The following is a 13,378-nucleotide window of genomic DNA, read 5'->3' on the forward strand; positions in this document are numbered from 1 at the left end:
GAGGCTTAGGGCTCTTTCCCCGAGGTATATTTTAAAATCGATTAATTAATATTTATTTTAAATTTTTGAAAATTTCGGTATTAATATGTCATAATTTTTTTTGACATTTTTCCTAATTTTTATGTTTTTTAGATTTAACTTTTTAAAAAATCCAAACGATAAAAAATATTACTTTGTGTAAACTAACAATATAACATAAATTAGAACACTTATCTGAATCTACATAACATAGGTAGTGTAATAATCTCTTAAAATAAAAACGAATAGAATTTTCTCTCATTTCTCTGGCAATATAAATATTTTTACAGATAGAAACAATAAAATACCTTTTATAAGTTGTATAAATCCGAAAACCCGAAATACATGGGCGATGCAATGATTTATTTCTTACAAAATATTATATATATTTTCATGATTTCTAAATAATCAAAACGATTAATAAATATAAAAACATTATATTCGTCGGCAAAAGTCAAGGAAACGGTAGGATATGATTGCAACACTCAAGGTCAAGAAACGGACAATTTTTTTTTAATCATTTCCCAAAGGTTTTGTCACGTGGCCGATTTTAAGGACCACTAAACAATTCTTGTACTTATTTCGATTTTCATCTATTACAAAATAAAAATAAAAAATTATATAATGATATATGGATATTAATGTCTAAACTTGTTCGGAATACCAATCAGTTGGAGCTATAACTTTATTGTATCACAAAATTGACCAATTAGCAAAACAGCATTTATAATATGTATTATCTAATCAAACTAATGTTATAAATGATAGTTTTTGTTTTGAATTTTTAGTTTTAGTTTTTGGTTTTTGATTTTTAGTTTTTGTATTATTTATAAATCCAAAAAAAATACAACTTTTGGTTTTTAATTAATTTTTTCTCTAGTTTCCCGAAATTTTATAAAAACTAAATTTACAAAAACTTGATTATCAAAATTTTTTATTTTTAAATTCTAAAAATTCCCCTGTTTTTTCACTTGTTGAAGATGACAAAACAATTCATATTTTGTTTCTTTTTGGAACCGTAAGGTGTTCATCAACGCGGGGATATTATTGGGTTACGTATCGAACTACGCCTTCTCGAAGCTTCCGGAGAATCTGTCATGGAGATTCATGCTGGGAGTCGGAGCCATCCCATCAGTGTTTCTAGCCGTAGGGGTCCTGGCCATGCCCGAGTCGCCTAGGTGGCTCGTCATGCAAGGCCGACTCGGTGAGGCCAGAAGCGTCCTCTACAAAACTTCGGATTCCCACGACGAAGCTGAACTCCGCCTCTCCGATATCAAGCTCGCCGCCGGAATTCCCGCCGATTGCAATGACGACATTGTTAAGGTACGTCTAATTATATCTTTAATATTATCACTTAGGTTAGGAAATATTCTCTCATGTTCTAATCTTAATGATAGCAGTTTCATGTCTTATATATATATATCTCCTATTACTTGCTGTGTTTATGGGTTAAAAAACTGGCCACTATTATATGTTGAATTTGATTTGCAACATGGGTTAATCATTTATACAATTCGGTTTAATAATTTGAATTTGATTTTCAGGGTTCGGTACGGTTTTTACTCACGTTGTAAAAGATTTTCACCCCGGTAGAAATTGAATTGGCAATGTAACCTATTTGGTATACGGTTAAGTTTGGTATCTTAACATCTAGATAAGTTGGTCGCGAGTAGAATTCGATTCATTTTCAATTCGGGTTTCGGGTTCTGAAAAGCGAATCGAGTAGAAACCCGAGTATAGAAACCGCGCGAATCACAATACTTCGGTTCAAGTTGGTTCAGTTTTTAACTATGGTGTTCAAGTAGTTCATTCACAGGCTAACACTATCTCTCTCTCTCTATATATATATGGTGTTAAACAGGTAGAGAAGAAGAACAGCCATGGCGAAGGAGTGTGGAAAGAGCTTCTTCTCCGGCCAACACCCGCAGTCCGCCGGGTTCTAATCGCCGCCATCGGGATCCATTTCTTCCAACAGGCGTCCGGCATCGACGCTGTTGTCTTGTACTCACCTCGGATCTTCAAATCCGCGGGTCTAAAATCCGACAATCAGCAGCTCCTAGCCACGGTGGCCGTAGGGTTCGTCAAGACAGTATTCATTCTGGTCGCCACGTTCTTTCTAGACAGGATCGGACGGAGACCGTTGCTTCTGTCCAGTGTCGGAGGGATGGTTCTGTCTCTGCTAACCCTAGGGATGTCTCTAACGGTGGTCGACCACACGGTGGACAAGAAGGTTATGTGGGCAGTAGTGTTGAGTATAACGACTGTAATGACGTACGTGGCCACGTTCTCGATCGGGGCGGGACCCATAACGTGGGTTTACAGTTCGGAGATCTTCCCGTTGAGGCTTAGGGCTCAAGGCGCGAGCATGGGGGTGATAGTGAACAGAGTCACGAGCGGGGTGATATCGATGACGTTCTTGTCTCTGTCTAAGGCCATAACCACGGGGGGAGCCTTCTTCCTGTTCGGAGGCATCGCAACCGTCGCGTGGGTGTTCTTCTACACGTTCTTGCCGGAGACGCAGGGGAAGATGCTGGAGGAGATGGATGAGCTGTTCGAGAAATTCAATTGGAGAGATTCCAAGAGCAAGAAGAGTGGAGAGGTTGAGTTGGAAACGAAGGAATGAGATGAGAGAGGGAGAGAGACATGTAGAGAAGATTGAAGGATTTTCAATGGCAATTACGTTGTAATATTTCTAAAACTTCAACCGGTGTCAGGTTCGTCCATATACGATAGTAATGAAAAACCGCATTCCAAGAAATTTGACATCAACAAAGTGTATTTGCTACAACTTAATTGAATATGAACCTTTCACGGGTGATTGCACACCGCATAACAAGAAAGAAGAAAAGGCTGAATCTGCGGAACAAATTTTATGAAGGACGAACATTGATCACGTCGGAAACCACCGAACTTGCCCACATTGCAAGAAACGGGGAAGGAGCACATACTGAAATTTGAAGAGGAGATACGCCACAATTTGGTTCAGCAAAAACTGAATTAATTAGAAGGTATGATCAGGTCGTCAGATTATATTCCTCTGCGCATTGGCTAGACCGATGCTGTGAGAAAAATCCAGTCCTCGAGGGTGATGGAGGTGGTTCATCCTCTATGGAGAAGAAATAAGGATTTGTCCAAGAAGAAAAGACATGAACAATGAACAAGATTTGCTCACGTGGAGAAAAACAATTAAGATGTACTTGGGTTTTTTTATTTTTTTTGTTTTGGTCCACGGAAAAAAAAAGACAAAATAGTAATTTTAACGAAGATGTAGTAAAAATAAAAAATGTCCAAGTGTAGTACTGAATATTGTGTGTTTTTAGCGGGACAAAAATATATATTAGAGAAAGGACATTTGGTCCTGATCTGTGAAAGAATTTTGCTATATGTAGACAAAGTTCTTTAATAAAAGAGTATGAGAAAATTGCGAAAAACATGTCTTCGTTCTCCTCATCTTCTTTTTTTCACCTTCATTTTTCACATTTTTCTTGATATGAAATAAAAAAATAATCATTACTTTGTTAACACAAGTAAAATATAGAAGTTAGACAGTAGAAGATTGTCAAAATGAGAGCAAAAAACTATCATGGTATCAAAATATCAGTTCCAAGAGGCCTAATAGCATAAGGAACACCACCAACACTAAATCTCTATAAGAAGAAAGAGAACAACAAGCAATAACAACAAACACCAAAGAAGCACGAAGAAGCAAATATAGAGAATCTCAGATGGATCTTCAAAATTTTCAGCAGTTGGTTCCTATACTTGATGGAAAAGACTATACCTTTTGGGTTTCAAGGATGAAGAGCACTTTGAAATTAAGAGGTCTGTGAATATGGTGATAAAAGATATTCCACCACAACCAAAATTTAGTGTGACACCAACTGAAGAAGAGAAAAAAGAGTTGCAGAAGAAGAGAAAAAAGAGTTGCAGAAATGGGAAGAGCTTGAGGTGAAAGACCAGATGACCTCACAACTCATCCAAGGAGTAGTTTCAAAAAACATTTTTAGTAAGATTTATCAGATAGAATCTATTAAGAATGTATAGGAACATTTAGAGAAAATGCATACAGGAGATCCACAAACTACCATGCTAAAACTACAAAGACTGAGAGCATGTTTTTGGAGCGTAAAACAGAATGAGAAGGAAAGCTTGAACAACTATGTAAAAAGGGTAGAAGAATGGTTAATGAGATGAGAGCCTTAGGAGATGATGTGGAAGAGTCCATCGTTACATAAAAAATCCTTTGTTCCTTATGCAATATCTATTGTTGGTTTAGGTGTTCTATATGTTGCTTTACGATATGAGTACTGAGACATTTTGTATTGACAGATTCATGATTTTGGTTAAGTAAATGAATGTCTTTTTCTTTATTCGTTTTGCATGTTTGATGAATAAAAAAAATCAATGGCTCGTTATGTACGATCTTAAACTCCCTAATCGTATATGATTATGGGAATAATATAATATATTAAGACCTTGGTTTAAAAAAGTGCGAGGCGGCTCAAGGCGCAAAAGATCTAAAAAATCGAGGCGCGAGGCGCAAGGCGAATGCGCGCCCTCATGGATGTGAGGCGTATAAACAATTTTCCATATAAAAAATAGATTAAAACTAAAATTTAACAAAATAAATTGAAATTGAAACTTAAATTATAACTAATATATATGTGTATACTTAAATCTATATGTTTTTTTTTTACAATTTCAGATTTTTACAACATATATGCATGTTTACTTTTTTCTTATTTTATCTTTACGGCGGTTTTGTCATTGTTTTAATATTGAAACAATTTTATTATGCATTTAACAGAATTTAAATGCACGTTAAAGTCTGTTCATCTTCCCCACTTCTTAAAGGCGTCCGTTTTTTACACATGATGCGAAAACTAAAGCGCTTCAGCGCTTTTGCGCCTCAAGCGCAAGTGATGCGCGTTTTTTAATCCAAGATTAAGACTAACATGAGGTGTGATAGATGATCATATGGATGATCACGGATCACAGTCATGAATACTGATTTAGAATGAAGTATTGGATGACCCGCATGAGATTGTCGCATGGACATGAGTCATGACTTGAATCTCATGTGATAAGTTCACGATTAGATCATTTGACCTGAGATGTCTACGGTATCCGACATGAGGAGTGTCGTACTTTTATTGCGTCAAACGTCTTGCATAACAGAAAGATTATAACGGCGTCTCTTTAGTACAACATGAGTCATATTTCGGGTAGTTAAAGTTAATACGAAATTTATACCTCTCGTCCTGAGAGAGATATCGCTTGGGCCCCTCGAGTGAATTGAGACTGAGATGCATGCAATCTGATGATAAGTTATCCGATGTCTCAATTAACTCAACGAACGAGAAAAGCAGTCGAATCTGATAAGATGGTTGGCTCTGTGACAGCCCAGGATATCGAAGGAGAGGGGGGAGTGATCGTCGGTGTGGGAGGTATGGACAAGGAGTGGCTTCTGACGAGCTTCTAGATAGGAGGTATAGGGATGAATCGAACACACCGGAATGAGAGGGATCCGAGGGCTGTGTAGGTATGAGACTACACAGTCAAAGATAACTTAAAGAAATTGATTGAGCTATTCATAGCAACAAAATGCATCTACCTTTTCGGTTAACCATCTCGAGAGAACTCCAAAGTTAAGTGTGCTCGGTTTGGAGTAGTCTTAGGATGGGTGACCTCTTGAGAAGTACTTTCCAGGATGGGTGTGAGTGAGGACAAAACATGCTAAAAGGTCCTTTGTTGGTGTGTGAGGACAACTATATCATTCTGTAGTGGCCTTGAGACGTTACAAATGGTATCAGAGCTGGTACTCTCCCAGTACGGTGTGATTTGAGGACGATCCAGACGGAAGCTGGTGGATTTGTGATAGCCCAGGATACCGTAGGAGGGCGGAGAGTGATCGCTGGTGTGGAGACACAGACAAGGAACGACTCCTGACTATTAGGAATTCCTGGGATCTCTACAGCGAATCTAATTCCTAAGAGATCGATTCTAGGGTTTGCGCAGTGGATGTAAAACAAAAAAATTTCTATAAAACCCTAAAACTAAGCATGTATGATTTCGTAGAAACGTTAGAACGCTTACCTCAATCGATACGGGGCCTGTATCAATTGATGTATTCGTCCGATCACAAAAGGGAGGAAGATTACCTCGCCCTTTACAAGTATCCACACCTCAGGATGTATTCCAACGATTATAATTTGTCTACTAGGACCCGAATCTGCTGTTCGATAATGTGCTATGAGAAAACGAGATTTAGAACACTTCTTAGACTCTCAAGTCTCACCAAAAATTCTGTGGAAGATCACTTTTTCGTCCCCACTTAATTAGGGTTCTTAATCTCCTTCTTATAAAGTGATTAACCCTAATTTTGGTTAAATTTCGAAAAACACGAAAGCTGGAACGAACGATTCAGATTTAAACGTGGACCGTCTATTCCAGACACTCCGGAACCGACGGTCTGGGTTACGTGGACTGTCCATTCCAGACACTCCGGAACGGACATACTCCACACTCTGGACCGTCGGGTCTGAACCTTCTGGACCGTCCGGTCCAGCTACGTGGACCGTTCGGTCTAGACCTCTTGTCTCGGTTTTTCTCGTGCATTTGTCTTTCTCTGTGTGTGTGACCCTGTAGGCTCATTCGATAAAGCAGTATAATCCGAAATCTCCATCTCGGGTATACAAGTCATAGGCGGTCTCTAGCAAGACACTATGACTACCTATCTCGAATAGAGTTTTTTCGTGATCTTACGAACGTCAGTGATGATTCCAGTTGATGATCTTTTTTATCACGATATCATATGTCGAACATAAGGCATGGAAAAACCACCTTATCTGATTCGACTGCTTTCTCGTTTACTGAGTTCGATTGTACAAAATAGATGACGTTCGTCTATAGTGTGGCCACACATTTCTACAGTCTCGCTCACACGAGGGACCCAATGATATCTCGCTCTTTTACGAGAGGTACAAATTCCATCTTGACTATCTACAATCCATCACATGATTCGTGTCGTATCTGAATATAACCGTGTCGACTGAAATCATCAGTGAACGTAACGAAATACAGATAACCTCCTCTAGTTGAACAGTTCATTGGTCCGGATACATCACTATGTATGAGAGCCAATAACTATGTCGCTCTCTGTCATTTTCCCTTGAAAGGATGGTTTGTCATCTTGCCCATCAAACAAGACTCGCAAGACTCAAAAGACTCAAAGTCAAATGAGTCCAGAAGACCTTCATGATGAAGCTTCTGAATGCGTTTTTCGTTTATATGGCCTAAATGACAATGCCAGAAGAAGGTCAGGTTTAAGTAGTTCGGCTTAAACTGTTTAGCACTCACGTTATAGATGGATGACATCGCGTTCGAAGGTTGATCATTCAAGATGTATAAACCATTCACAAGATAACCATTACCATAGTAAACACTTTCTCGATAAATCATCAAACTCGAGTTCTCAATCACAAATCGTAAACCATCCAAATCCAGACATGAAATAGAAATGATGTTTCTACTAATCGCAGACACATAGTAACAATTACTTAATTCTAAAATAAGTCCAGAAAGAAGATGCAAATCATAAACGCCAACACACAATGTACTCTTGCTCCATTTTCGATGCGCAGATACGCTTCCCCCTTTGCCAGCATCATACTTCTTCTTAGTCCCTGCACATTTCCACAAATGTGTGAGGCACTGCCGGTATCCAATACCCACGAAGATATAGTGCAGATGTTAGCTTCTATAACATGAATACTTGAGGCAGAAGCTTCATCAAGCTTCTTGTCCTTCAGATCCTCCAAGTAAAGGTGACAATTACGCTTCCAATGTCCAGACACTCCACAGTAATGACAGTTACCTTTATCGGCTTTAGTTTTAGGCGTACAGGCAACTTTTGCCTTCTTCGCCACCTTCTTTTCCGCTTTACCCCACCGCTTCTTGTTGGAGTTCTTCTCAACAACAAGCACAGTCTTAGGGACCACGATATCCTGCTCAGCCGATTTCAGCATCCCATGCAGCTCGTCTAAGCTCTTAGTCATCCCGTGCATATGGTACTGCATCACGATCTGATTATACTCCTTAGGTAATGACATCAGGATCAGGTCCACGGCCAAGTCATCATCGAGCCTCATTCTCATGCGCTCAAGTTCCTCAATATGAGCTCTCATGTTGAGGACGTGGGTGTTCGCAGAGCTGTCTCTTGACACCTCCGTCTTTACCCGAGCTTTTAGCGTCTTGTACTTTTCAGTACGCGCTAGCTCCTGAAATATAGTCTTGAGCTGTTCGATCATATCAAATACGCTCTGCCTCTGCAGATTACCAATTAATGACAACATAGATGCATATACGAGCTATACTCCCATAAAGAAAAATAACCCTATAATAATTTTCTATATGGGACTAAGATCCATATTTCACATAAGAATGAGTTGTTATACTCAGCCTTATGCTATTTAGGTATACATCTAATGTCAATCACATCCAATGTGACTCTTAGATCCTTTATAAGATATGATATCAAATATCATTGCATACTCGTCTCATCTATATTGTTAAGTCTCAAGTCAAACTTGTCAACTTAACCTAAGCTAAATCATATTCAAGCTGTGGGAACCACAATTTTCCACCTTGCCTCTACTCAGCCTTATGCTATTTAGGTATACATCTAATGTCAATCACATCCAATGTGACTCTTAGATCCTTTATAAGATATGATATCAAATATCATTGCATACTCGTCTCATCTATATTGTTAAGTCTCAAGTCAAACTTGTCAACTTAACCTAAGCTAAATCATATTCAAGCTGTGGGAACCACAATTTTCCACCTTGCCTCACAAAGATAATCCGGCACGCTCAGCTTTGGCATGACTCGTGACACGGATGATCGATGCCTTGACAAGTGCTCTAGTAATGGAAGGTACAATCTTAACATTACATAAAAGGGATTTTTAAACCACACTTAGATCAAGCATCTACTTTCAAGTTATGAGAACCACCATTTCTCCATCTTGCCTCACCAAGATAATAGGACACATCCAGCTTTGGTATGACCCATGACACGTATGATCGAGACCTTGACAAGTGTTTTACTCGTAGAGCTTCTAGATCTAACCGGTTTAGATGCAACGATACTATCCGAATCAAGGATCAACTATTGTTCCTTGATCAGATGTATTACACAATTCGAATAGACCTTCCATTCGATTGTGTAATCTCAATCCCGAAGCTCCCACTCAATCAAGCAAATCTAATATCTTGATTAAGTTACATGTATTCATTCACTATGGACCATCCATAAGAATAAATCATATCTATTAGAGTTACAGTTAATTAGATTAAGCAACGATTGCATAATCGGATTTAGAAAATGGAAAAATTTTGGAATCTGCACCTCGGACCTCCGGTCTGGACTATAGACCGGACGGTCCAGACTTGGCAGTCGGAACATACGGTCTGACACTCTGACCGTCCGGACCAGACTTACTGTCCAAGGTTCAACCTTCCGTTCCATAACCCTAGTCCGCCACCCCTGGACCGTCCGGTCTGATAGCCAGAACATACGATCTAGGGTTACCTGATCAAATCTCGTTTTTCGTGTTCTCGGGTTTGGATCAGACTCGAAACACCTCCGAGTTCATCTGTAGACCCAAAATTCGAACTCCTTCACTCTATGCAACATGAAACATGCAATCTACCATAGATTCAATCATCAAACATGCATAGAAATCAAAGCAAATATGGATTTAACGATTTAAACCCTAAAACGTGCGTGATTGGGTTCTACGAAATCAAACATAGCAAACAGGCTATGATACCACTGTTGGGAATTTCTGGGATCTCTACAACGAATCTAATTCCTAAGAGATCGATTCTAGGGTTTGCGCAGCGGATGTAAAACAAAAAAAATTCTATAAAACCCTAAAACTAAGCATGTATGATTTCGTAGAAACGTTAGAACGCTTACCTCAATCGATCCGAGGCCTGTATCAATTGATGTGTTCGTCCGATCATGAAAGGGAAGAAGATTACCTCGCCCTCTACACGTATCCACACCTCGGGATGGATTCCAACGATTAGAACTTGTCTGCTAGGACCTGAATCTGCTATTCGATAATGTGCTACGAGAAAACGGGATTTAGATCACTTCTTAGACTCTCAAGTCTCACCAAAAAGTCTGTGGAAGATCACTTTTTCGTCCCCACTTAATTAGAGTTTTTAATCTCCTTCTTATAAAGTGATTAACCCTAATTTTGGTTTAATTTAAAAAAACCCGAAAGCCAGAACGGACGGTCCAGGTTTAAACGTGGACCATCCGTTCCAGACACTCCGGAACGGACGGTCTGGGTTACGTGGACCGTCTGTTCCAAACACTCCGGAACGGACAAACTCCACACTCTGGACCGTCGGGTCTGAACCTTCTGGACCGTCCGGTCCAGCTACGTGGACCATCTGGTCTAGACCTCTTGTCTTGGTTTTTTTGTGCATTTGTCATTCCTTGCGTGTATGACTCTATAGGCTCATTTGATATAGTAGTATAACCCGAAATCTCCATCTCGAGTATACAAGTCATAGGCGGTCTTTAGCAAGACACTATGACTACCTATCTCGAATAGAGTTTGTTCGTGATCTTACAACGTCAGTGATGATTCCGGTTGATGATCCTTTTGTATCACGATATCATAAGTCGAACATAAGATAATGGAAAAGTATCCTTATCTCATTCAATTGCTTTCTCGTTTACTGAGTTCGACTGTACGAAATAGACGACGTTCGTCTATAGTGTGGCCACACATTTCTACAGTCTCGCTCACACTAGGGGCCCAACGATATCTCTCTCTTTTACGAGAGGTACAAATTCCATCTTGACTATCTAGAATCCAGCATATGATTCGTGTCATACTTGTTACACGCCTTTATAGTCCTCCTGTTACGCAGGACGTTTGACGTATTCAAAGCAGCAACTCCTCATGTTGGATTCCGTAGACATCTCAGGTCACAGGATCCAATCATGGAACCATCACATGAGATTCAAGTCATGACGTTAGTCCATGTGACAATCTCATGCGGGTAAATCCAGTATTCTGTTCTCCAACGAATACCTATGATTGTGATCGTATCCAATACCCATGATCATATTTATGACCATCTATCACATCATACTAGTCTTAGTGCATCATTGTTCCCACAACGATATATGACGAGGGAATTTAGTATTGTTCATAACAATACATGGATTTCATAACATATTATAGTATGCAAAACATGTAATGAATCAAACACTCATCCATATAATCATAGCAAGTGTCAATACATCGAATGTATCATACAACAGTACATCATAGAGCACTAAGCCAACACTTACGAGCTTCTGGGTAGGGGCTACAAGGATGAATCGAAGCACCGGAATGAGAGAGATCCGATAGCTGTATAGGTATGAGACCACACAATCAAAGATAACTTAAAGAAATTGATTGAGCTACTCATAACAACAAGATGCATCTACCTTTTTGATTAACCATCTCGAGAGAACTCCAAAGTTAAGCACGCTTGCTTTGGAGTAGTTTTAGGATGTGATACACGCCTCGCATTGTAGAGGATGGAACAAGGCCGAATCGCAGTCTCTCGCACATCACGGAGAAGCCTCTCGACTTTCGATCGGGTATGGTGTTCGAAGGGGAAGGGTGGTCCTCGGAATCAGTCACGGATCAAGGGATGCTCGACGTAATTCCGAAAAGAAAGATGGATGGAACGAAGGGGAAGAATAGATAGTGGACCTCAGATACACCAAGGCTTGAGTTCGGACCAAACTCATGATCTCAGACACACCGAAGATCGGGATAAATTTTGGACAAACCGAAGAAGAGTTTATAAAACTCGAAATGTTTGAGACATTCTACAAGTCTGGTTACAAATGATGCACTACAAGGCCTTTATATAGGCTATAATTCTCAACTACAACATTAAATGACAAGAACATGCAAGAGGGGTAAGAGTCCAATGCATTAAATGAGGTGGTTGGGAAGCTAGTTGTTGGAGTTGCCTTGATGATGAAGAAGCTTCCTTTGGATAATTGTCTTGCACTCCAAGCAATTTTCTTTTACTTGGTGGCTTCGATCCCAAGTATGCTTCTGTCAAGATCTTCGTTTCGAGATGTTGTTGTGTCCGATGTCCTCATCATTCCTTCTCTCTTCAAAAGTTTTGTCCACATCATTCCCTCTCTCTTCTCCGTGTTTTTCCCTCAAAACTTGTTTACGAAATAAACCGAAATAAAAAATAGATCTCACCGGGGTTAGACATCCATTGGCTCGAGCAAGCTCTGATATAAAAAAAGATACACGCCTCATAGCGGAGAGGATGGAACAAGGCCGAATCGCAGTCTCTCGCACTTCACGGAGAAGCCTCTCGACTTTTGATCGGGTATGGTGTTCGAAGGTGAAGGGTGGTCCTCGAAATCAGTCACGGATCAAGGGATACTCGACATAATTCTAAAAAGAAAGATGGATGGAACGAAGGGGAAGAATAGATAGTGGACCTCAGACACACCAAGGCTTGAGTTCATACGCACCAAACTCGTGATCTCAGACACACCGAAGATCGGGATAAATTTCGGACAGACCGAAGAAGAGTTTATAAAACTCGAAATGTTTGAGACATTCTACAAGTCTGATTACAAATGATGCACTACAAGGCCTTTATATAGGCTATAATTATCAACTACAACATTAAATGACAAGAACATGCAAGAGGGGTAGGAGTCCAATGCATTAAATAAGGTGGTTGGGAAGCTAGTTGTTGGAGTTGCCTTGATGTTGCAGTAAATGAAGTGGTTGGGAAGCTAGTTGTTAGAGTTGCCTTGTTGATGAAGAAGCTTCCTTTGGATAATTGTCTTGCACTCCAAACAATTTCCTTTTACTTGGTGGCTTCGATCCGAGGTATGCTTCCGTCAAGGTCTTCGTTTCAAGATGTTGTTGGGTCCGATGTCCTCATCAGGATGGGTGACCTCCTGGGAAGTACTTTTCGGGATGTGTGCGAGTGAGAACAAAACACGTTAAAAGGTCCCGTGTTGATGTGTGGGGATAGCTCTATCATTCCGTAGCGGTCTTGGGGCGTTACAAACTCCATGTCCTATATTCGACATATGATATCGCGTTACAAAGGTATCGTTGTATGGACTACTACTGGCTGTCGTTAGATCATGAGACTAACTCTATTCGGATTAGGTAGTCATAATATCTTGGTAGAGACCGCCTATGACTTATATTACCGGAATGGAGATTCTGTGTCTTACTGCTATTCCGGATGAGCTTAGAGGGTCACACACATAGGGAAAGTCGACAGTT

At 39.9% G+C, this 13,378-nt stretch overlaps 1 protein-coding gene across 1 annotated transcript in view; it reads left to right on the forward strand.

Annotated features, from left to right (window-relative positions):
* Nucleotides 1-2,776, forward strand: part of LOC104804912 (polyol transporter 5-like) — a 4,402-nt gene extending 1,626 nt beyond the window's left edge. Inside the window, exons 3-5 of the mRNA XM_010529288.1 lie at nt 12-24; nt 1,042-1,341; nt 1,880-2,776. Of these exons, the coding sequence (XP_010527590.1) occupies nt 12-24; nt 1,042-1,341; nt 1,880-2,641 (1,075 nt within the window). The 3' untranslated portion in view covers nt 2,642-2,776. The remainder of the gene's footprint in view (nt 1-11; nt 25-1,041; nt 1,342-1,879) is intronic.
* The last annotated feature ends 10,602 nt before the right edge of the window (nt 2,777-13,378 follow it).

Source organism: Tarenaya hassleriana, unplaced genomic scaffold (genome assembly GCF_000463585.1).
Source record: "Tarenaya hassleriana unplaced genomic scaffold, ASM46358v1 Cleome100, whole genome shotgun sequence".
Lineage (NCBI taxonomy): Eukaryota > Viridiplantae > Streptophyta > Magnoliopsida > Brassicales > Cleomaceae > Tarenaya > Tarenaya hassleriana.